The following is a 26,040-nucleotide window of genomic DNA, read 5'->3' on the forward strand; positions in this document are numbered from 1 at the left end:
GGAGGAGCTGCTGTGCTGTTTACTGTAGTGGTTGTGCCACTTTCCAACACCAGCAACAATGCATAAGCATTTATATGTCTTAACCACCAAGAGTATTGTTATATAAAAGCATGTGATTTTTATAGTTGTTAATTTAGTTGTTAACTAAATTGTTAACTAAATTGTTAATTTAGTTGTTAACTAGATTGTTTAAGTTGTTAACTAAACAACATTAGTTGTTAATTTTCTTTATGTCATTGAGATGAAATTTATTAAAAGGGGAAACAGCACTCGTAATTTTTTAAAGCAGTGAGTCAAGGGGCACCTGGACAGCTCAGTTGGTTAAGGAGTCGAGCCCCCATGGGGCTCCCTGCTCAGCAGGGGGACAGCTTCCCCCCCCCCCCCGCCCCTCGTCCCCCCATGCTCACACTTGCTGCCTCTCTCTCAAATAAATGGGTAAAATCTTTTTAAAGTAATGAGTAAAATCTTGACTCCTTATTCTTTAAGAACGAGATGTTGAAATACTAATTACAAATCAAAGGAAACCAAAGTGATACTGGTTGTTCCCTCTTTTGGCTTATTTTGATCGCAGAGATAAGCCAGAGAATTCAGACTGCCCACCCCGCCGGGAGGCAAGTAATGCTGCACTATCTCCTGCCGTGGATGAACAACATCGAGTTGGTGGACCTAAAACCTCTGCCCACGGCGAGGCGGCATGATGATGAAGACGACTCCTTAAAGGACCGGGAACTGATGGTGACTAGCAGGCGCTGGTTGCGAGGAGAGGGCTGGGGGTCCCCACAAGCCACTGCGATGGTTTTGAACAACCTGATGTATATGACAGCAAAGGTAAAGTGGAGCTTGTGTTCACCCCTACTGCACAGAATTAAGGGGAGGAGAAAAGGTTGGAAATAGTGGATGAAGAGATCAGATAATCCTGGGCTCGCCAAACAGATACTGGTTTGAAAAAAAACCAAATTCCTTTCTTTTAGATACTTCTCATTAAATAGAAAATATGTCTTATGGAGGACAAGATAAAAATCATATATGATTAATGATATTTATGTTTAGAGTTGTTGAAAGAAATGACTATTCCTCTAGAGTATGGAAGAGATTGAAGTTGTCTATAAAAACATGACTTTCTAGTATTTCATGGTTGACAAGTTGGGGATTCAATAAGCAACCATCACTGAAGTGTGCGTTGTGTGTACCGCGTCTAGTATGGTGATGAGCTGGCCTGGTCGGAGGTGGAGAATGTGTGGACCACGCTCGCAGATGGCTGGCCGAAAAACCTGAAAATAATTTTGCACTTTCTGATCAGCATTTGTGGAGTGAATAGTGAACCAAGCCTCTTGCCTTATGTACGTATTCAGGTTCATTTAATTTTTTCTTACTTTCTTTCTTTCTTTTTCTTTTTTTAAATAGTATTTACTTGGTTTGTTGTGGTACCGGAGTATGGGCAGCAGGAAAGCAGCAGAGGCAAAGCAAGGGCTACAGTGAGGACCCTGCCAGGAAATCACACATGCCTTTATTCATTGCTTTATGTCTACCGATATCATCTGGCTGTTATTACAGGCCAGGTGCTCTTCTAGGTTCTGGACATTTCAGTCCTGGGGGAGATGGAGATTTTATTCTTTGAACCTTCACCTAATCTATTTAATGAATAAATCAGCAAGTTAATAAAGCCCAGGCTTGATAAGGGCTACAAAGGAAAATTGCAGAGTACGGAGGGCAAATAATGGAGGAACCACAGCTCTCTGGGAGGACTAGAGATGAACCTCAAGGAAGTGACAGAGAAGTGAGACCACAAACTGAGAATGTTTATAATTTCTTCAAGGCAGGAGCTGGATATTAGAGCAGAATGGTGAGGGAGGGAGCTCAGCGCCTGCAGAATTGTACCTCCAGAAGCAAGGGAAAGCAGAGGAAGAGGTAACTCAGCGAGGAATGTCACAGTCTTTACCCTCTACAGGGGAAAGCAATACTTAGTCTCACATTCTCAACGAGGGTAGATTATGAGACAGGAGGGTCAAACAGGATTCACACAGGCGTGCAAGTGCACACGTGTGTGTCCAGACATGGACATCAGGCCCACAGCAGTGTCCTGACTGTTCCACAGGAGACTAGCTCTGCAGAATGTTACAGGTCCTACTTTAAACAAGCCATTGAATGCCTTTGCCTGGCCTAACATCCCCCCACTTACCTCGATTACTGGCAGCCTTGTTCTGAAGGCCTGCCACAGAATTAATACTCTGTTGGCAGTCAGGGAGAGGAAGGTGTGGTGGGAAACAGGAATGCCCCCCACCCTTACCTCTCTGAGCTCCGCTCCTCCTCTTTTCCCCCAAGGGCCCCCTACCCGAAGCCTCGCTGCCCTGCCCTAGGGCCTTGCCACCTTGCTCCCTCCCCTGCCTCCTTCACATCTTTCCTCAAGTGCCCCTTCTCATTGAGACCTGTGCTGGTCCTCCCGTGAGGACTGCAGATGCTCTGTCCCAACACGTACTCTCTTTTCCCCTTTCCCTGCCCTGTTGGTTTTCCCAGCACTTGCCATCATCCAACACGTATTTTACCTCTTTGCCTCACTGCTTTGGCCTCGGTCAGCACGGTTGATGCTGCTCCTCAGGGGCAGGAATTTTTCTGTCTGGGTCATCACCCTCTTCCCAGAATCCGAAATAGTGCCCAGCACAGAGAAGGTACCAAATAATTGGATGGATAAACGTGAGTTGGGCTGAAAGAAGAGACAGGCGTGAAGTAAGAAATCCAAGAAGCCAAGATGAAATTCAGAGAATAACCGTTTGCCAGGAACTTAAAAGGAGCTACTTTGAATGCCAGGCATAATTTCTTCATTATCATCTCTTGATCACTTACTGTCGGCCAGGCATGGTTAAGCACCTCACCTACACCATCTCGTTGAATTCTCAGGTCTGAGCATGTGAAGACGCCGGCAGTTCTACGGGTGAATGAAACAGGGCAGAGAGAAGAGGGACTTCAGTGTTGCACAGCCACTGGCTCTGTCACTTAGAGTGGAATTCCCAGTCTGTGGAGAAGGCAGTGCAGCTGGGGCGGGGCTGGAGCTAGAAGACACAACAGGATTAGAGAGCGGTCGGTCCTCACAGTCAGACACATTAAAGGCACAGAGGCAGGACTGTACCCTGGATCTGAGAACAGAACTAGCAGATGGTTCAAGCAGGTTGGGTAGATACAGTGCTGTGGGTAGGTCAGTTATAATTGGGTAGTCATTATAAGATTTCTGATATGATATAATAAAGCAGGTTTTAAGATTTGCCCAGGGATGGGGCACCAGGATGGCTCAGTAGGCTAAGGATGCAACTCTTGATTTTTGGCTCAGGTCATAAGATATAAGACTCGGCACTCAGTGGGAGTCTGCTTGAAATTTTCTCTTTCTCTCCCTCTTCCTCTGCCCTTCCCCGCCCCCCCAAATACAAGTCCATCAATCAATCTTTAAAAAAAAAAAAAAAAAAAGATTTTCCCAGGGGTCATGTAAAGCAGAGTTGCTCAGTTGTCTGTATACAGGTGAATCACCAGGCTATCTGGTTCTGGCTCTGGGGGGAGGGGGTGGTCAGGGGTTGGGACAGGGCCTGAGATTCTAGATTTCTGGCCACTCCCGGTGATGATGTCTAATGCTGGCAGGACCACATTTTTTTTTTTTCATTGCAAGGATTGAAGTACAAAGAAAAAAAATGAGATAGGCTGATTAGTTAGTAAGCGGTTTATTAATATGTATTATTAGGCGTACTACTGAAATGTTTTTTTCACATATTTAATTCATACTACGTGCTATCCGTGTTTAAAGAGCTAATATTAAGTCTTATTTACTCCTAACAACTGTATGGAGTATGTGCTCTTGTCCTCATTTTGCAGAAGAGAAAACAGAGAGTAACTGTCCAATTGAATAGCTACTAAGCATCTACCCTCCGATCCAGGTTGTGTGATTTGGGTTCGAGTTTAGTTCTGGTTCCTTGCTTTTAATCACTGCTCTGTACCCGCTGGGTTAAGTATAGAGTATTAATAGAGAAAGCAGAATTAAAACAATTTAGTTTTAATTGTTTGAAGTCTAAGAGAAAAATTTGGGATGACATTATTAATTGAAATGTCTCCATTAAAGAGAAACTGATTTATAGGAAAGCAATTATCTTTTGCTTTCCTAAAAATAAAAAAAAAGCAAAATATTAAAGAAGTCAATAATGTGGAAACCGTTAAACAGTTAAGTCATCCCAATTAAAGCCAACTAATGTCGTGCTGCTGACCCGAGATTCAAATTGAAGTTGTGCTTATTCATCTCCCATTTCAGATTGATCTTACCTGATAAAATCTTTCAAGACAAATTCATGAAGTAAAAATTTTGCTTTTTTTTTTCTGAACAATTTCTTCTGTGACAGGTGAAGAAAGTCATTGTCTATTTAGGTAGAGACAAAACAATGCAGTTGCTGGAAGAGCTGGTGAGTGAACTGCAGCTGACCGATCCTGTCAGTTCCGGGGTCACTCACATGGATAACCCCCCGTATTACCGCATCACCTCCAGCTGCAAAATCCCTTCTGTCACCTCAGGTGAGAAGTTACTGAAAACCGATAACTTTGTCTCAAAAGAGAAGTTTTAGATAACTGTTTATCTCTGCAAGCATTTGCTTTAAACAGCATCAAGAAACACAAAAGCCAGCATGAGTCACGTGTGGTAATCACCCCGACAGGACTTTGTAAATCCTCATATGAGTGAAGAAGTTTGACAATGTCAGGTTTCTGAGTATTACAGAGGGAAAATTTTATGTGTCTGGAACCGGAATATAGATTTAGATATCCTTACACAACAAGCATTTTTAAAATAAATAGAGTTGGTGGCTTAAATCTAGAAAAGACTTACTTAGTCTGTAATTTCTTATTATTATAATTAGTTGGGTATATATTATACATGATATCCAGACATGTGAGTGTTAGATGTCTATACAGATAGACTTATTGTAATATTTTGCATTGAAGAAACTATGTCCCTGAGGGAATAACTGCCATTGAAAATCAGTATAATATTGGGACTATTTTAGATTACATTTCCATGAGAATGTCACTCAGTTTATACTGAATGTTTCTGACACGTTAATAACATCTGTATAATTAGAAATCTTCTATAGTTTATTTTTTGTCATCGGTTTTCATCTCTTAGCTCTTTTTGTTCTACTTTCTAAGGGATTTCTAATAACACTTCCATTGGGTTTTTCATATCTGCCAGAACATTTTAAATTCCAAAGAGTTGGTTTTTTGATTATTTTTTTTTTCTTAGGAGCACCTTATTTCTATTTCATGGTTGGACTGTCTTCTATATCTGACTCGCTTCTCCTGGCAGATGTTCCTATTTTCTCTATATTGCTCTGTTTTGATTTGTCTTAGTAAAAGCTTTCCTCAAAAGCCTACCAATTCTAGATCTGTTTTTTTGATAAAAGAGTGGAATATTGATGGGATGTTTTGTAGGTATAGATGGGCTTGTTGACTTTGTCATTTGTCACACCATGATTTCATCGATGAAGATGTCTATGGGTCTCTTCTCTTGGACTGATCAGATTCCCCAGACAAAACTCTATGAGTCATCTACCCAAAGTAGAGGGCGCAGAGCTGTGTGTGTGTACAAATACATACATAGAATGTACGAATACATGTAATCCATAGATACACACACACACAACATGGTCTTCTGGTAGCCTTATGGAGTGAGAAGCTTTCAAGAGGATACAATCTCCAATTTTAGTATGTGTATTTTCACACAATCCCACTATTCTTAATGAAGTTCTTCCTCCTTCAGTTGTACATAATGTAACCTAGTCTAGAAATCTTTGATTTACACTTACAAGAAAAGATTCCCAAGGCCACCTGGCTGGCTCAGTTGGAAGAACATGCAACTCTTGATCTCTGGGGTCATGAGTTCAAGGCCCACATTGGGTATAGAAATTACTTAAATGAATAAACTTGAAAAAAGATTTCTGGAAGTAGAGAGACACAGCCACCCAGTTACAAGAGGGAGGGGCACAGATCTTGGGGACCATTTACCTCTGAAATAGATTTTCAACCATGCCTGCCATTTTAGCAAGTTTCAACCCCTACTATCCCTACTCCCAGGGGGTACTCATAGCTGCTGATTCCTGAGTCTTTTGGGGGTTCAGCAATATAGATATGGATGCATCTTGGTTTCCCCTACTACCAGCTTAAGATTCAGCCTTCTTATAGCTGAATTGCTTCCTGTCCATTTGTTTCTAAGCATCTAAAATTTTGTTGCTGTTCTCTCCTTTCCTTCTGGGTCATTATATGAGTACATTCCTTTTTAAAAATCACCTTGCTCTCATTTTAGTGGAGTAGTAGCATCTATCATTTTGAAAGCTTTTGTTGTTACCGAGTTATTTCAGGTTTTAAGTTCACAGCTACTGTTTTATTTCTGATTGCAGGAACTACTTCCAGTAGCAATACAATGGTAGCTCCCATCGATGGCAATCCCGATAATAAGCCCATAAAAGAGAATATTGAAGAGAGGTAAGTACCTCTCTGTTCTTCATCAGCCTTTCAGTTTGACAGATACTTATTATCATCAGAATAAATGATCTTTCTGCACTGGAATTATATGTTTCATTGAATGTGCATCTCCAAATTCTAGTGAAAAAATACATTTCCATTTTGGAAATTTTCCACAATTAACTGTTTCATCATCACCATGCTGATGTGCTAGATTCTTTCCTGTACTCTAATGGATGAATACATGGAATATGTTCAGCCCCTCTTTGTGTTATTGACATTTTTAGACTTTTCTGAACGGCTATTTACTCTGCCCGGTTTTTTTATAAACTGGGTTTCACTGGAACATGATTACTACAACAATTTAAGAAAAGTCTTCCAGTAGAAATGATTGACTTAAAAGCTTAAGCTTTTGAACCGTGAGGTGGCAATTAATATATATCATAGGGAGTTTTGTTAATATCTTATGTACCGTGTTCTTTTTTAAATGTAGAAAGTGAAACAAAAGTACAAATACTGTTTGACTGTGACCTGTGACTAACCACCATGATCATTCCCATAGCTATGCGCACCTAGACATCTACAGTGGACTAAGCAGTCATTTAAATCGTCAACATCACAGACTAGAATCTCGATACAGTAGCAGCTCTGGAGGATCTTATGAAGAAGAAAAAAGTAATAAATTCCAAATGTTTTTTTTATAACTACAATAGCGAGGTGTATTATTAATTATATTAATGTTAGTGAATGTATTTTTCTGATAAATTGTTTTTAAGAAGAGTATTTTAACTGCCACTAGTGGTGTTCCAACGTAATCTGAAATGTCCTGATTTTAAGCAGCAGCAGGAATGAGGGAAATTGGTTTTTAAAAGCACAGGTTCCCTATAGAGAAATCAAAAGGAACATAAGAATTGGCTCTCAAGAAGCTCAAGAAGCACTGTAGACACCGGCTACAGCCTGCTTTTTTTTTTTTTTTTTTTTTTTTAAGAAAAGAAAAAACGAGTTTGGTCTTTTTCTGTGGATTCACATTTTACTGAAAAGCTCTCCCTTAAAATCGCAAAGTGATCATTTCTCCAGGTCTCACTCTAACGCTGGGGTAGAGTGGAATCAGAGGCGCAAACCTTCAGGCTGAGAAGGGACCCTGAAGATGAGCTGGTCCAATCTCCTCATTTTGCACATGATGGAACTGAGGTCCAGAGAGGTTAAGTGACTTACCCATGTCACACAGAATTCACATTTCCTGATGTCATTTTTTACTGCACCCTGCAGCCCCACTGCGGTAGAGCAGATTTCCTTTTAACATGGGTTTATGGTGGCCCTATCGCAGGAAATTTAGAATTGAGTAACTTACCAGAAGGCCCTTGTTACAGGCAGCTTTACCTGTGATGTGGTTTTGTGGCTTGGACATCCATATGGAAGCTAATGGAGCGCAACTGTAGTGTTGCTTTGATAGAAAGACTGGAGCCTGAATTGATAAGCTCTTTCTCTCTCTGATTTGTGTAGCTTGACAATATTTGTACCCAGGTCTTCCTAGCAAACCTATGTCAAAAGAGTGGGAAGTTATTATTTTTTTTTTATCACTTTCCAATGGTATGAATAGTTGGTGTCTTAACTAGAGTTTGCTTATGTCGGCAGAAAATAGATGGTGTAGAAAATGAGATCATTTTATTTTGATAGGTGATTCAATGCCACTTTATTCTAATTGGCGACTGAAAGTGATGGAGCATAATCAAGGAGAGCCACTACCCTTCCCACCAGCTGGAGGCTGCTGGTCACCACTGGTGGATTACTTGCCTGAAACGTCATCACCTGGATTACCTCTTCACAGGTGGACTACAGTGTCATTCCTATTTCATATGAGCCAAATTGCTGCTTAACACTTTCAGCTTTCTTTATGCTATCTGAAAACACAGAATAAAAGCAATTTCTTTCTTTAGATACTGTAGTAAATGAGATCCATGTATTTAGATTTCAAGAAATCTACAAACTCAGAATTCTATTTACAATTAATATCATTAAATCTACTTCTGCTGCTGCTTTTCTGGGTGTCTGGCATAGTTACTTGACCTTTCTGGGACCCAGTTACTACATCTGAAAAATATTTTCTGGTACTAGGCACTATTACTTTGAATTATGTTAAACTGAATTCTACTTAGCAAAATCACAAAAGAACAGTTACCGCATTCTTTCAAATTTGATTAATGTTATCAAACACATACTGAACACCTACTATGTGGCAAGCAGTGTGCTAGGTGGAAGAAATTATGGCCCTTGACTTTGGGGAGCCTTAGCAGGTAATGTTTTTTTCCTAAAACTATCACTTAATGGTTTCTTCAGCTATATTTCTTCTCTTCTTTTTTTCTTGAAGTTGTATTTTTCCACAAAATACAATATTAAAGTCTTCAAGTAACTGGCATAAGAGTTTCTCCACATTTACTCTGATAGAACATTAATAGCACTCTCATTTGTCACAGGTGTAACATAGCCGTGATCCTTTTGACTGATCTGATCATTGATCACAGTGTGAAGGTGGAATGGGGAAGCTACCTCCATCTTCTTCTTCATGCAATTTTTATAGGTAATAAATATTGCTTCTAACTCAATGTTGCAGTATGTTTCTGTGATAATTTAAAGACAGTCTCGTTTTTCGGTGTTTCTGTTACCATTTTTTTGTGTGTTATTTCCGTGACACTTTTTACAGTGATTCTCATGGTCTAGAAGGGAGCTAGTCCTCACTCGTTCTTAACCACAAATAGATAGGTCTTCTGTCTTCATTCCCAGTCTTGTCCTGCGGCCCCTCCGCTGCTCATAAACACACTTACTCTCTAGCGGGAAAAATTTGGTAGCTATAGGAAGAGTAAAGTTAATTTATCTCTGGAACTGGAAACTTTCAGAGTAAATGGAAAATTAGAATGGATTCTAAGTGTTTCCCAAAAGAATGGGATTTTTGGATAGTCTCATTATTACAGCTGAAACTCCACTGGGCCCTCCGTAACAGACACGTGGGATCCATCACATCGCCAGTACTTTCCATGCTCATAGAATTGACTTCCTGAAGCAAGTCAAGGTAGTCCTCATCTCCAAAGTTTTCCTGATATCCACGTATATTATATATATTACTTCATTTCTTCAGTAATCAAATATCCCCTGACTTTCCATTATGCACTAGACACAAAAAAATGTTTGCCTTTATGAAATTTATTTATAGCAAGTAACACAGTAATAACCTTTTTATGTAACACAGTAATAACCTTTTTTTTTTCCTTTTAAGAGAAGGAGGAAAAGGGGGTACCTGGGTGGCTCAGTGGTTGAGCGTCTGCCTTTGGCTCAGGTCATGATCCCGGGGTCCTGGGATTGAGTCCCTGCATGGAGCCTGCTTCTCTCCCTCTGCCTATGTCTCTGCCTCTCTCTGTGTTTCTCATGAATAAATAAAATCTTTAAAAAAAAAAAAAAAGAGGGAGGGAGGGAGGGAAAGAGAAGGAGAGAGAGAGAGAATCCCAAGCAGACCACACCCAGCACAGAGGTCGAAGTGGGGTTCTATCTCACAACCCTGAGACCTTGACCTGAGCTGAAACCAAGATCAGACGCTCAACCAACTGAGCCACCCAGGCATCTCCAGAGTAATCATTTCTAGTAAATTACTAAATTTCACACATAAAACACATTGAAAACTTGTCTTGATTCTCCCTGCAACTCTGACAATAGGCTATTGTTAAAAGGGTATGAGAATTCTGGGCCAATAAGTATATTCGCGTGGTACATCATCTACAAAGTATTTTTCTGTAATCTCTGCTTTTCTTTAAAATATGTATTTGGGAGCAAGAGTACTCATTATTTCTCTTTATTGATGATTGTTTTCTACTGTCCTTTTTAGGGTTTGACCACTGCCACCCTGAGGTGTATGAGCATTGTAAACGCCTGCTTCTGCACTTACTAATAGTGATGGGATCCAACAGTAACATCCGCACTGTTGCTTCTGTCCTTCTCAGGAACAAGGAGTTTAATGAGCCCAGGGTTCTTACAGTCAAACAGATTGCACACTTAGATTACACCTTCACAGGTACTGGCTTCAAATGTCGAATTTGATTGACAGTGGAATTGTGCCTCATTAGTTTGAAATCTGCAATGGGGAAAACCACCTACATAGAAGTTGAAATCCTTTTTTCTTAAGTATAGTTTTACTGTATCAGTTTACCATTTACATTATTTGTTAACTAGTAAAAGAAGGAATTAAGCTGGGAGTATTTGAGTCTATATTGCCTTTAAGGGTCTTTGTCATAAAAATTTTAAGTTCTCAACAAATAAGTTGAAGATCAGTGAATGAGTGCTTAGCTTATTGAGCACAGTTAATGGAAAAGATGATGAACGTGTATTAGATTCCTCATACTCTCAAGATCTGAAAAATGGACGAAGGAAGACATTAAAATTTTTCCATTACTGGATTTTTATTCATATATTTATTTATTTAAATTTTATTTATTTGAGAGAGAGAGAGTGTGCACATGTGGGCAGGGGCAGAGGGAAAGGAAGAGTGAGAGGGAATCTCAAGCAGATTCCATGCTGAGTGCAGAGCCCAACACAGAGCTCAATCTCAGGAGCTTGAGGTCATGACCTGAGCTTAAACCAAGAGTTAGACCCTTAACCAGCTGAGCCAGCCCAGTGCCCCTATATTTGCTGTATTTAGGATGTTATGCATTTTTAAGTGTAGTAAGTTCCAAATTACACATTTTGAAGTAATGAGGTCCAACTTACTGAGACTTTAATATAAGAGTTATTTCACCATTGGTGTGAAATTTTTTTTGTTTGCAAGTTATATTTTCATCTTTCATAATAGCCCTCACTACATTTGTACCATCAGGTTAATAATAGACGATCTAGGTAATAATTGTTTATTAAAAAAGAAATAAAATTACATCTTTTGCTGGTCATATAATGTCAGACACAGGGTTCAAGTCACTTAGTTAAGACTTTGTTATTTACTTAAAACCATGCAGTTAGCAAGAAAACAATTATTAGGAAACACTGCACCTTTTAAAATGTGATTAAAATATCAATAGAATAAAATTCATGCCTCTTTTACGTTAAAGCATCTTCATTTAAAATTCCATATCTGTTTCCGTTGTTTGTTCTCAAGGCTCCCTTTGCCGTTTTGTGAAGGTAGGTGTTAGTTAATAACCTGTAAAAGAGTTTAATAGTCAGAATCATATAAATATTACAAAGATTTGAACACTTTCTGTCTTCAAGTAAAATGAGACTCCTTTCTGTAAGAAAAAAAATCCGGGGATCCCTGGGTGGCGCAGCGGTTTGGCGCCTGCCTTTGGCCCGGGGCGCGATCCTGGAGACCCGGGATCGAATCCCACGTCGGGCTCCCGGTGCATGGAGCCTGCTTCTCCCTCTGCCTGTGTCTCTGCCTCTCTCTCTCTCTCTCTCTCTCTGTGTGACTATCATAAATTTTTTAAAAAAAGAAAAAAGAAAAAAAGAAAGAAAATCCGTTCAGGCTGTGGAAACGCCAGACTCCCCACCGGTTGAGGCCCTGGGCCCGGATGTTGGGGAAGAGCCACTGTGGACTCTTTTTTTTTTTTTTTGTATTTAGATAAGCCTTTTAAAATATAAAGTAAGACCACAAAGCAGTGTGACGGGTTTTCTTCTGTCACTTGTAAACTCTAGAGAAGGGAATCCTCAGAACACTGGAAGAGCTATGGAAATAATCTTCATTTACAATCAGGATAAACTGCATTCAGCCAGGAGTCAAGGGGTCTTGGTTCTAGCTGCCATCCTGTACGATGTGATCCTGAACAAGTCTCTCAACTTCTGGAAGCCCCACCACAGGATGAAAGGCAGCAGGAGGCTCCACAGTGATCAGACAGTGAGGTCCTAAAACTAGACCATGGGAACCGGCCTTGGCCCACCCCCACGGCCCTAGCAGCTGTGAGGAGGGCGAGTTTTACCCCGAGTAGTGAGTGAGGGGGTTCCTGGGGGGCTCCCTGGGCTCAGCGGCTGCCCTGGGACGAGCCCTTCCCTGTGAGGCCAGTCCGCATCTCTCTCCCATCACTCCCTGCCCCTCTCTCTCTCTCAAATAAATAAATAGAATCCTTAAAAAAAAAAAAAAAAAGAAAAGAAAAGATCAAAAACGTACAGCATGTGCAGTGGGCTCTGCGCGAACCAACGGCCGTCCTTGTCTTCCAGCGGGCCTGAGTGACTTCGTCCCTGACTACCAGCCCTCCCCGATGACCGACTCAGGGCTCAGCTCAAGTTCTACCTCTTCCAGCATCAGCCTGGGAAACAACAGCGCCGCCGTGTCCCATCTGCACACCACTATCCTCAACGAGGTTGACATCACAGTAGAGCAGGACGGAAAAGTCAAGACCCTCATGGAGTTCATCACCTCGAGGTAAGTGGTGGCACTCGCCATCCTGGTGGCCGAGCCGTGCTGAGGGGTCTTCCCGGGGCAGCTGCAGTGGTGAAGCCCGCCTTCCACTCTGGGGTGCCATCCATTCGGAACACAGGTCTGGGTCAGGTGTGTGAGAAATCTGACACCCCCGAAGACTTTCTTTTGTGCTCACACAGTTATCCCTCCCTGAGGAGGGCCTTCAACGCGTCTGCTAGGGCCCAGTAGGGCCCAGAGAGAACACCGATTAGCCAAATACATTCCTCTTCCCTGCCTTCCCTTCCTTCCTTTCCTTCCATCCATCCATTCCCTTCCTTCCCTTCCATTCCTTCCCTTCCTTCCCTTCCATTCCTTCCCTTCCTTCCCTTCCTTCCCTTCCCTTCCTTCCCTTCCTTCCCTCCCTTCCCTTCCCTTCCCTTCCTTTCCTTCCCTCTCTTCCTTTCCCTTCCTTTTCTTCCTTGCCTTCCCTTTCTTCCCTTCCTTCCCTTCCTTTTCTTCCTTGCCTTCCCTTTCTTCCCTTCCTTCCCTTCCTTTTCTTCCTTGCCTTCCCTTTCTTCCCTCCCTTCCCTTCCCTTTCTTCCCTTCCTTCCTTCCCTTCCTTCCTTTCCTTACTTTCCCTTCCTTCCCTTCCTTCCCTCCCTTCCCTTCCCTTCCTTCCCTTCTTTTCCTCCTTTCCCTTCCCTTTATTCCCTTCCTTCACTTCCTTCCTTTCCCTTCCTCTCCTTCCTTTCCTTTCTATCTATTCATTCAGTCATTTATTTAACATTTTTAAATTTAAATTCCATTTGCCAACATATAGTATAACCCCCAGTGCTCATCCCATCAAGCCCCCACCTCAATGCCCATCACCCAGTCACTCCAACCCCCCCCCCACCTCCCCTTCCTTTGTTTCCCAGAGTCAGGAGTGTCTCATGGTTTCTCTCCCTCTCTCATTTTTCCCACTCTGTTCCCCTCCTTTCCCTTATAATCCCTCTCACTATTTCTTCTATTCCACGACATACTCCACCTTCATTAGCTATATTGTCATTCAGTCATCAAATGTCTATTTATGGCCTACTCTTCACAAGGCGCTATAAGTAAAGAAGAACCTGGGCGGGGATGAGGGGGCTGGTGTTCCACAGTAAGAACAGAATCATCAGGGGCATGAGAAGTAAAATGTGCTTGGAAAGGGTGAGTAATCCAGTCTGACTGTAATGCTGAGGGAGATGTTTCTTGACAAGAAAACTTTGTTAGGCAAGGGAGAATTCAAACTGGAGGGCCACGAAACCTAGGCCATGGGCTACAGATCTCTCATCTTTCCAGAAAACAGACATCATTGAAAATCCTTGAGCTGGATGGGACGAGTGGGAGGCACATTTAAATATTTCGAGAATAATCAGTCTCATGACAGTGAACGGAATGAATTAAAGGTGTTGGAGACTGGTGGCTGGGTGACCACCTAGGAGGTTTTCAGGCCACTTTGGGAGTTTACCCCTTGCTAACCAAGGTCTCAGCCTTGAGAACACAAAGGCATTTTAAAGAAAGAATCAACAGGAAACTGTTCTGTCTTAAACTTGCCCTATATTTTTAGCTAGTAAACTATTTTCTTTGCATTACAATCTGAATAATGGTCTAGCCTCCAAATCATAATGTTGTGACCTGTAACACAGAAGCAGTAACCAGTACTCTCCTCACTTGGGCAAAAATTGTCATCTTTTCCTACCATCTCTGAGAGAATCTAACTGTAATAAGCTGAAATTACATGTAACCTGGATCTTCCTCTACTTGACACAGACCATCACACATTCAAGTACATAAAGAGTAGTAGGCTGTAGGGGATGCTATTTGATTTATTTGCTATTTGATTTATTCCGCTACGGCCCTTTTACGTGACTATGAGTAAAACTGCTAATGTAAGTTTAAAACCAAAGGAGTTATGTCTGTTCTCTGTTTTCAGAAAAAGAGGGCCTCTTTGGAACCATGAGGATGTCTCTGCCAAGAATCCTAGCATAAAGAGTGCTGAGCAGTTAACTACATTTTTGAAACATGTGGTTTCTGTTTTTAAGCAGTCAAGCTCAGGTATATTTTATTAAATATTTCAGATAATATTTTTAATGAGTTATATATTTTTTAAAGATTTTATTTATTTATTCATGAGAGACACAGAGAGAGAGAGAGAGAGAGAGACGCAGAGACACAGGCAGAGGGAGAAGCAGGCTCTAAGCAGGGAGCCCAATGTGGGACTCGATCCTGGGTTTCCAGGATCATGCCCTAGGCTGTAGGTGGCACTAAACCGCTGAGCCACCGGGGTTGCCCTTAATGAGATATTTTAATATGATATGAAAATTTCTGATAATGCTTAGCAAAGAATTGACATGAAAGAGTTGACATGTCCATGTTAAAAAGTTTAAGACAGGTTTTTTTTTCTTTTTTTTTTTTAAGATTTTATTTATTTGAGAGAGAGAGAGAGAGAGAGAGAGAGAGCAAGCAAGCACAAGCAGGGGGAGGGTCAGATGGTGCTCAAGGCTGGATCCCAGGACCCTGACTGAGATAATGACCTGAGCAGAAGGCAGGCGCTTAACCGACATAGCCACACACAGATGCCCCGAGACAGGTTTTCTTTTTCAACTTAGTTGTGATAACAGATTTGTTTTGGCTCAAGGAAAATTAAGTTACTCCTTATAAAAGTAGGAAGCCACTTGTGACATTCTGGGGTTCTTTGTTTCATATACTACAGCATAAAGTTACAACGCAGTTATGTATTAGGAAAAAGTTACATTAAAGGAACATGGGTGGAAATGACAAACTTGGATTCTTTTTTTTATACTGTAACAAGCTTCTATGATCTAAAATTAACACATTCTGTAAATTATAGTAAAAACGTACATTCTGTAAATTGTAGTAAAAACGTATGTGTCTAAAGCACTGATTCTCACCTAGGGGTGATTTTGCCCCCTTGGGCAATGTCCAGAGACATTTTTGTCACAACCTGGGGGGCAAGGGATTATCCGCATCCAGCTGGGCAGAGGCCAGGATGCTGCTAGACAAGTACGCTGCATGGGCACCTTCACAACCCACAGCAGAGAATAGCCAACATGACAGCAGTGCTGAGGTTGAGAAACTCTGCTCTCAAAGATGACTCCCCTCTAGATTAGAGTGAGGAGCCATCTAAAAAGCAAATGGGGGTGCTTGGGTGGCTCAGGCTGCTAGGTGGTCTGCATTGGGCTCAGGTGGTGATCCCCCAGGGGTCCTGGGATGGAGCCCTACATCAGGCTGGGCTCCCTGCTCAGCGGGGAGCCTGCTTCTCCCTCTCCCTCTGCCTGCCACTCCCCCTGCTTCTTCTCTCTCTCTCTCTTGTCAAATAAATAAATGAAATCTTAAGAGAGAGAGATGGCAAGCAAATGGTGTTTAACGAAAAGAAAAAGCACTCACTTATAAAATGCCAGTTTGCCAGGTAGTGTGCTGGGAACTGGGTTTAAACCGCTTAACTTCTGACATTAACCCTGCATTCCAAGCCACAAGAAGCACTCACTGTATCCTTTGTTTTCACAGAAGGAATGCATTTGGAACATCATCTCAGTGAAGTTGCTCTGCAAACAGCACTTTCTTGTTCTTCTCGACACTATGCTGGGAGATCCTTCCAGATTTTCAGGGCCCTAAAGCAGCCTCTATCTGCAACTACACTTTCTGATGTTCTCTCCAGACTTGTAGAAACCGTAGGGGATCCAGGGGAAGATGCACAGGTACTGCATTAAATTCTTTTCAGCAGCCATTGAGCAGTTACTGATTGTCAAGGACTCATTTGCCAAGTACAGAGCACAGCAGGTCTAATGGTTACAGAGAATTCGTGTCAAATGCTAACAAGCAGGCAAAGATTTATGAAACAAAGTGTTGTAAATAATATTTAATAACATACTAACTGAATCAAATATTCAGTGCCTATCCGAGAAAGCTTTACATTGACATAAACACACATACAGGGATATTATCCTGGGATGACCACAAGGTAAAAGAGATAGGAAGTTAAATTTAAATGTAGAGTGTTGAATTTTTAAGATGGATTAAGTGAAATAATGCAATTGAGAACTTAACTCTATACAGACTCGTGATTTTATTAATGCTGTTCTAGACCCTGGGGAGAGAGTAGTGAACAGGAGAAGGTTCCTGGCATTCTAGAACTCACATTCTATTGGAGAAATAAGCTTCTAATCCAGCAATAATATGTAACACGATTTTATTTAGTGATTAATGCTGTGAAAGTAATAACGTAGAGTAACAAGTTAAAGAGTGGCAGGGGAGAGGGGTGGTTTTATATATGATCATCTGAGAAGGTGAGTTGTAAACATATAGGTAAATGAAGTGAGCCCTGTGATAATCTGCAAGAACACCTGAGGCAGAGAAGTCGGACTAACAAGTGCAAAGGCACTGGGGCAGAAGCAACAGGCCTTTCTGCAAGGAGCATGACACAGACCAGTATGGCTGGTGTATTGGATGGGGGGGTCTAGCGTCAGGAAACCTACCTGGGCAGGTCCAGGTTATGTGAGGTCTAGTGGACCTTGGTGCGAGGTCTACTTCATGGCAAATGATACCCATATAGTCTTTGAGAGGAAAGTGATGGATATAATTTGCTACTTAGAAAATTCACTCCACAGGCTGGGTGGAGTCCTCAGGAGGGCAGTAGGGGTCAGGTAAGAGGCTGTTGTGAAAGTCCACGCTGAAATGGCAGTAGTTTGATTCAGGGATGCTGTGGAGGTATAGGGAGGGGGTCAGAGTTCAGGTATATTTTAAAAGTAATATTTCCGAGACTTGCTGAGGAGTTTAATTTAGATGTGAGAGAAACCAAAATGACTCTCAGATTTTGGACCTAAGCAATTTTGGGTGAATTGCGGTGCCATTATAGCCATTAGTTTGATGAGTTTTCATCAATCAGCAAGATCATGTTGCTCGAGAGTTTAATCATTTTGTAATATTAATGTTGAGTTGGTTCTAATTTTAAATCTCGTCGGGAAGTCCATTGCAATTTCTTTTTTTCAGAGCATAATTAAAATCTGCCCTTTTTTCTAGGGATTTGTGATTGAGCTTCTTCTCACATTGGAATCTGCAATTGATACTTTGGCTGAAACCATGAAGCATTATGATCTTCTTTCTGCCCTTTCTCAGTAAGAATTTGAGCCAAACTGTAGATTTGTATATAGAATTCCCACAGCTAAATACGCATAACTATGACGTGGTATTCTAATATTGGTAGTGGGAGTAATACCAAACAATTCAGATGGATTTCCAGTGGGGAAAAGGAGCCTCAGACAGTGAGGGCATGTGAAGAGGTTTTCAGAGGTTGTTCCCCTGAGGTCCTGGTCAGAGATCCTGCTTCTGCTCCACTGGGCTTCGGCTTCAGCTCCATTCCTGCTACGCTCACTATGATTCCATTGCCCCCCAGCAGGCCAGCCCCCTCCCGCGTCCACATCTTCTGCAAATTGTTCCTCCCCTCCCACTTTCTCTTCCTTGTGACTTCCAGATTGACTTATCCTTCAGGGCCCACCTCAGATATCACCACCTCACTAAGCATTTCTAATTCCCAAAGGGGGTGCAAATTATTCCATTGGAGAGGGGGGATTCTTAGCAGTGTCTTCTCCATATTTTAATAACAGTAGTTAACAAGCTGTCCATTTTTTTACATCTGTATCTCCCCCAGCAGAGCTCATATTCCTAGCACTTTGCATTTTGCTGGCACGTGCGGGCAGCATTCTGTCCTTATTTTTAAATCAACAATAATTGGAAATGAGGGAGAAGGAGAAATGGAACAAATTTTGTAGCTTGATTTTTGGGGGGAGGGGGGAGTAGAGAAAGCGTGTGCATTGACCAAAATAAGGACATGGGACCATCAAGTTTGGGAATAAGACCCATGAGGTCTGCTTTGGACGTACTGTTTACTAAATCCCAGAGGTGAAAGTTGTCAGGGATAACTGTGGCAGAGTTTTCACTTCCAATCAACGTCCTCCAACTCACGGGAAGCGGGTTGGCCACCGTAGGAAAGACACTGTTGTGTGTTTGGCTTGAATATGGAGGAAAGAACTGAAATTTGAGGAAGCGAAGTCAGATATACTCAAGCATAATTTTTCCTGGTGACTGTTTTTTTCAGTGTTTTCAAGAGTAAAATTAATGTAGCAGAGGAAGTGATTGTACATGCATTTATCTTTCCTTCTTTTTTTTTTTCTTTTGTAAAGAACCTCATACCATGATCCTATAATGGGAAACAAGTATGCAGCTAACAGGAAAAGCACTGGACAACTCAATCTAAGCACAAGTCCCATTAATAGTAGCAGTTACTTGGGCTATAACAGTAATGCAAGAAGTAACTCTCTAAGATTAAGTTTAATTGGTGACCGAAGAGGTGACCGGCGGCGGAGTAACACACTGGATATCATGGATGGACGGATAAACCATAGCAATAGTTTAGCAAGGACTAGAAGCCTTTCCTCCCTTAGGGAGAAGGGAATGTATGATGTGCAGTCCACTACTGAGCCTACCAACTTGATGGCCACCATTTTTTGGATAGCAGCATCTTTATTAGAATCAGATTACGAATATGAATACCTCCTGGCTCTCAGGCTTCTCAACAAACTGCTTATCCATTTGCCTTTGGATAAATCAGAGAGTCGAGAGAAGATTGAAAATGTGCAGAGCAAATTGAAATGGAGTAACTTTCCAGGACTTCAGCAGCTCTTCCTTAAGGGTTTTACCTCAGTATCTACACAAGAGATGACCGTGCACCTTCTCAGTAAGCTCATCGCTGTCTCCAAACACACGCTGGTGGATCCTTCCCAGCTGTCAGGTGATGCTAATAGAATTGCACCAACTCTCTGCTTTTTAATGTAGTGAAATGTAAACCGATTTGTTTTGAAGTCTACTAATTTCTGCTTTTCCCCAATTAGTCATGGGTTGGTTGGTTGGTTGGTTGGTTTTAATATGTTGAGATAGCTTAAGTTCTTTGGTAAAAGCAACAATAGAATTTAGAAGACCAGGTACTCCAAGAAAGAAAAAGAAAATGGTTTTTGTGAACCATTAAAAAAAAAAACAAACTTTAATTTTAAAAATAATGTGCAATAAAATTGGTTATTGTTTGCTTTTTTTTTTTTTTTGATAGGCTTTCCTCTTAACATCCTTTGCTTATTGCCTCACTTAATCCAGCATTTTGACAGCCCAACTCAGTTTTGCAAAGACACAGCTAGTCGAATAGCAAAGGTAAGCAAATGTTATGCTGACAGATAACGCCAGAGGGAAATTTTTCTGGAGTTTATCCTAAAGGGGGGGAATCTTTTAAATCTTTTTACTCTCACTTCCTCTATGCATTTCACATCTAAATTTTTATTCTTCTCATGCATATGAAGGAGTTTTACAGTAATGATGTAAGCTACCACTGTTCACATCACAGAGAATAAAATTATTTCTTTAGAGTAATGCTCCTCTGAGTCTGAGTCTTTTTCTGCTCCGTTTCCCCACTTTATCTTCTACCTTTCTGTGAGTCTCCAATTCATTCATTCGTTTACTACCAAATATCGTGGAGCACTGGGTTACATGCCAGAAATGCAGTGATTATCACTGCATTGCCTAGTGGGCCTTGGAGTAGGGGCAAGCAAGTCAGTAAACAGTGGCCACTGAGTCTGGTAAGTAAGTGCAAAGAAAGGACAGGACCCTAAGGGAACAGAGAGCAAAAGTCGCCCTGGGCTCTGAAGACTGAATAGGATGAGAAACAAAGAGCAGGTGAGGGTAGGTTTCCAGGCAGGAGAAACTGCATGTGTAAAGGCCCTGAAAAGAAGAGGGCATAATACATTTTGTAACTCCAAAAGTTGTCTCTCCTTTTACTTTGCCTTTTTCCTTTTAACGTTCTCTTCATCTCTCTTTGCTGGCTTCATTCTTTTCTCTTCTTTCCTTGTTTGGCTCTTTCCCTCTGATCATTTCTGAAACAGGAATGTACCTATTTTTAGATCATCTGTTGACATTTGTTTGAACATGTTAGAGCTCTTAATCATAATTTTTAAAAAGTATGATTTTTTAAATAAAATCTTTGTTCTCAAGAACAAAGAACCCTCATGCCTCTGCTTAAACTTAATTCCTAATATTCTTTTTTCTTCTTCTTTTTTTTTTTTTTTGGTCAGTCATTGATTCTTAGAAAAAAGCCTCTACCGACTGAAAATAGAAACAATTATAAGGAGGAGTTATATAAATTTACAAGTCCTGTACATACAATAGGAAATTAGGTGAACTGGGGGAGACCAGTGAGTTAGCAGTATGAATAAGAGAACCTAGCCAAAGCAGAGGGAGAAAAATCAGAGAAATTTGCAACAAAAGGGAATAAGTGAAATTCTCTGGAAGAGCTTCTTATATAAGCAAACTTTTAAAAGCTGATGGTCATTTAACATGTAGCACAACAGTATATGCAAAGAGCAAGCATGCGGAAAGCCAAATATAACACCCACTTCACCAGTACCCAAATCCCAAGGCTGGAAAGTGCAGATTTATCTCTGAGTTATCCCAGCCCAACTAATCAATCACATTAATAGTCACAGAGGTAGAAACCTTTCTGTTATCTTGATAGGTAATATTTAATAAATGACAATATTTAATAAAGCATGCTGTTGAATCCATCCGTGGTTAAACTTCTAAATAAATTAGATATGGAGGGATTTTTTAACGTAATCATTTTATTTTTTTTTTAACGTAATCGTTTTAAAAAGCACATTTTTAAAAAGAACCATTATTACAGTTAGTGGAAAACATATCTTAATCTTAAAAATGACTGCCTAAAAAAAATACCCAACAACATGTATTTGCATTAGTGAGGTCTAAAACTGGTATAAAATAACTTGTTAAAATACCTTTCATTTTAATATTCTAATGACCCATCATTTGAAAAATGTGGTAAATAAGTATTTTTTTTCCGTATGGAAGAGGATAAAAGTATATTGGCTTACTTTGGTATTTCAAGACCTAAAAAGCAAGAGTCCTTTAGTAAAGAAGTAGGAACATTCAGGATGGCAAGAGAAGCGTGTTGGAGAACTTCCTGCTGAATGCAGGTGTGAGACAGGAGCCCGGCCCAGTCCAGGGCATGTGGCCCCGCAGATGGTCAAACCTCTGCCGTCTTGACCAAGGCAAAGCACAGGACACTCCCAGATATCTTTCTGTTTTTAAGAAATCAAATATGGTTTTCTGTGAGTCATAAATTGTTTTTAAGTCTGTTTTCTTCCTGTTGAGCGGCACACAAAGGTTCCCTCAGTCTGCTTTCAGAAACCTGCAGGATGTGAATTAAATTGATTCCTTAATTATCCTCTCACTTAAACTGTTGAGAGTAATTTTATGCCATTATGTGCTTCCTCATTATGCAAATATCCCTGGTTCTGTTTGTGCCCTTGGAGAGTACAGAATTTCAAAGTGAGGCAACACTTAGGACAAATATTGTCTTTTTAAGCTATTCATTATAACAAAAATAGTATGCTGAAAGTGTTTGCTTTATAAGATACACTCTTTTGGGGTCATACTTTAACCTGGTAATTCAGAAATTCCAAAATTAAACCTTAGCCATTTTCCTTACTATAAAATTACACTGCTTCTATCCCTACGGATTTTCTTCCTCTTCAACAACAGGTTTTTTTTAAAAAAATCATGCTTTGAAAAATATATTTTTGAAGGAAATAAGAGTTTTATTGGAATATTTTATTTTTCAGGAAAAAAATACTTTAAAATTGAAAAGAACTTACTTTAAAATATTAAAGTGATTGCTAGAAAATAACAAGTTGTGAATGATAAAGTTATGTGATTTTTTTAAACAAAATAATATTATTATATTTTGAAATACAAATAAACATCGACAAAAAAATTTTTTTTCTTCCTGCCGTCTGTTGTATGGGTAAAAGGGGAATGCATGAAATCAGCTGCTTTTAACAATTTTATAAAATGACTTCCAAGGTACTGCTAAATGGTCTGTAGAGTCCTGCATTGCCTTCCTACTTCAGGCCTATCCAATGGTAATGTCCACACGATGAAGCAAAGTAACAGTTCTATTCCTCTGAAAGTTGAAACATACATATACTTGAAAAGGTAACAATTCTGCAGTTGACCTTGAACAACACCTTATTAGGAGCGCCAGCCCTCTGCACTGTTGAAAATTACCTGTGACTTTTTACTCCCCCAAAACATCATTACCAATACCCTACCGTTGACTGTAGGCCCTCCCGATAACATAAACAGGCTGGTGAACATGGATTTTGTGTACAGTATGTATCATATACTGTATTCTTAACAATAAAGTAAGCCAGAGCAAAGAAGATGTTCCTAAGAAAATCCCAAGGAAGAGAAAAGACGCTTATAGTACTGCCCTGCATTTATGGGATCTGCATGTAAGTGGACCCGCACAGCTGAATCCCATGGTGTCCTAGGGTCTGCGGTACTTTCTTTACCAAATGCTGCAGGAACTTTGTTGAAAATACATACAAAACATCAGTAAGATGGTAGGATAAATGAGGAAAAGAAAAACTAGGCGAGATTCCCACCACAGCTCAGACATGTAGGGGGAAATGAGGAGTGTGGCCCTGTTCAGGCTCCCCCAGAGCAGGCCAGAGACCTTCCTCACCAGGAACTGGGTGACCAACAAGGTGTGCACGTGGTCAGTAAGATCCTCCCAGAACATTTATTGATTCGGGTTCCATAAGGCCGTAGCAAACAGACTCTCAAAGTCAGTACATGTGGAAGTGGCTGTGACTTGCTGGCCAAGGACTCGGGGAGCTTGGGGCAATCTCCTGAAGAGCGGTCTGGGGTCCTTCCTGCAGGTGGTCCCTCACCCGAGATGCGGAACTCAAGGGTTTGAGCTCCGCACATGTGTCCCACATGGCAGCGTTAGTGCTGCTGACCCCTCCTCAGAACCAGGGGAGCCTGAGACTAGAGCATGTGGCCTCTGGCCCAGCGTCCCTGGCCCTCTCTTGGTGGGCAGAGCCTGCCCCCTAGTTACTGCGCGCTGAGCCCCATAGGGACTTTACTGCACACAACTCTTTACAAAGCAGTTACAAGATGACACTTAGCATCTATGGGTAGAAACCATGTAGGGTTTGACCGGAGGCAGCCTTACAAAGCATTGGACCACCAAAAGCCCTAACACCTGTGGAAGCGCTCGACCTACTGATCATCCTTCCATGTTACCTGTTGAACTCCTCTCTTCAGGATGCCCTGGGCTTTTCTTCTCTTATTTAACTTTCCTACTGTATTGAAACAAAATGCATTAAAGCTTCTACCACTACATTACTAAATAAATATGTTCAAGTGTAAAATCAGGTTTAAACTTTAAACCGTCTTTGTCTTTTTCAGGTGTGTGCAGAAGAAAAATGCCCTGCGCTCGTCAATCTGGCTCACATGATGAGTTTGTACAGTACACACACGTATTCCAGAGACTGTGCTAACTGGATCAATGTAGTATGTAGATACCTACATGACTCCTTCTCAGATACTACATTTAATCTTGTGACTTACCTTGCAGAGGTAAATTTACCAAAAGAAAACAAAAGTACTTTTTAACGGTTTTGTGGCAAAATTTTCTGATAGACTTATTTCTAGAAGCAGTCTTAATACTAATCTTCAAGTTGTCTTTGAAAGTGAATATAGATCTCATCTTTTTTTTTAAAGGAAAAAATGGTTAATTCCTTTCAAGTATAAAGTATACTTTCTTTTTTAAAGATTTTATATTTTTAAAGATTTTATTTATTTATTCATGAGAAACACATACACAGAGAGAGCAGAGACATTGGCAGAGGGAGAAGCAGGCTCCATGCAGGGAGCCTGACGTGGGACTCGATCCCGGGTCTCCAGGATCACACCCTGGGCCGAAGGCAGGGGCTAAACTGCGGAGCCACCCAGGGATCCCCTAAAGTATACTTTCAAGCATGAAGTTGCTTTTCTTTTTAAATTTTCATTTTCATGTTTATTTTCTCATTCACTGTCCCTAAGTGATAGAAACTCAAAATAAGGTAAACTTCAACTTTTTTTAAAAATGGAAAATGCATTTTGGGGCACCTGGATTGAGTGTCAGTGACAGTCAGTTGAGTGTCAGACTCTTGGTTTTGGCTCAAGTTGTGATCTCAGGGTCCTGGGCGTGAGCCCCGTGTCAGGCTTCCCCTCAGCACAGGGTCTGCTTGTCCATCTCTCTCTCCCTCACTCCTCCGAGCCACTCACATGTTGTCTCTCAAATAAATAAATGAAATATTTTTTTAAAAAAGTGAAAAATGGGTTTTTACATAGATTTTTCTCATTCACTGTTAGTGACCTGAAACTCAAAATAATATAAATTTCACCTTTATTTCAAATATTAAAGAAATGAGTTTTCAGGGATCTTGATCCTAGACAATAGTCATAATTTTTGCTTCCAAAACATTGGTTCTTGACTTTGAAATCAATCCTAGAATAATACAGCATGTAAAGGCATTTCTGCTGAGTAAGTTCTTATTTTGATCATACATTTGCTTCCTGATCTAAAATCTGATTTGAGTGGCTAACGATGGAATTATATAAAAAAAAATCAGCCCTAAAACAGCATAAAAAGTTAATATTTATTTGTTGAAGAAGTAACTTCATGCCTAAAAAAGTACTAAGTAGATATCCACAAAGAATCTCAGCAGAGGGACACTGGGTGGCTCAGTGGTTGAGCATCTGCCTTCGGCTCAGGTCGTGATCCCGGGGTCCTGGGATCGAGTCCCACATTGGGCTCCCCACAGGGAGCCTGCTTCTCCCTCTGCCTGTGTCTCTGCCTCTCCCTGTGTCTCTCATGAATAAATAAAATCTTAAAAAGAATCTCAAAAGGAAGAAGTCCTAGTCACTAAAAACTAAAAATGTTTGTCAGCCTACAATCAAATGACACCTTCCTTTTTAAAAATTAACTCTAAAAATTAAACCTAAAAGACTGTATAAGCTTAAAAGAAATTATTTTTAACTCAATAAACATTTTAAATATTGCTCCTAACACTGTTTAACCTAGCTATGTCACTGATGTTGACTATCATAAAATGCTTTAGTACTTGTGTGCAATTTTAAGGTGTTGGCTTTTGACTGGTTTGCTCCCATCAGCCCTACATTTAGGAGAATTGGCTCAGTTGGTAGAGCTTGCGACTCCTGATCTCAGGGTTGTGAGTTTGAGCCCCATGATGAGTACA

The 26,040-nt window shown here is 40.8% G+C and overlaps 1 protein-coding gene across 15 annotated transcripts in view; it reads left to right on the top strand.

The window, feature by feature from the left end:
* Positions 1-26,040, top strand: part of FRYL (FRY like transcription coactivator) — a 253,042-nt gene that overhangs the window by 186,442 nt on the left and 40,560 nt on the right. For all 15 annotated transcript variants that reach the window (XR_011999897.1, XR_011999900.1, XR_011999898.1 and 12 more), the window contains 15 exons: positions 572-828; positions 1,200-1,340; positions 4,374-4,542; positions 6,420-6,504; positions 7,046-7,158; positions 8,161-8,311; positions 8,958-9,061; positions 10,358-10,543; positions 12,670-12,874; positions 14,808-14,929; positions 16,403-16,593; positions 17,915-18,009; positions 19,075-19,682; positions 19,995-20,092; positions 24,206-24,376. Coding sequence is in view for 10 of the 15 variants with exons in the window: in XM_026016535.2 (XP_025872320.2) it covers positions 572-828; positions 1,200-1,340; positions 4,374-4,542; positions 6,420-6,504; positions 7,046-7,158; positions 8,161-8,311; positions 8,958-9,061; positions 10,358-10,543; positions 12,670-12,874; positions 14,808-14,929; positions 16,403-16,593; positions 17,915-18,009; positions 19,075-19,682; positions 19,995-20,092; positions 24,206-24,376 (2,696 nt within the window). In the remaining 5 variants the exon portion in view is untranslated. The remainder of the gene's footprint in view (positions 1-571; positions 829-1,199; positions 1,341-4,373; positions 4,543-6,419; positions 6,505-7,045; positions 7,159-8,160; positions 8,312-8,957; positions 9,062-10,357; positions 10,544-12,669; positions 12,875-14,807; positions 14,930-16,402; positions 16,594-17,914; positions 18,010-19,074; positions 19,683-19,994; positions 20,093-24,205; positions 24,377-26,040) is intronic.

This window comes from Vulpes vulpes, chromosome 2 (assembly GCF_048418805.1).
Source record: "Vulpes vulpes isolate BD-2025 chromosome 2, VulVul3, whole genome shotgun sequence".
NCBI classification, from domain to species: Eukaryota; Metazoa; Chordata; class Mammalia; order Carnivora; family Canidae; genus Vulpes; species Vulpes vulpes.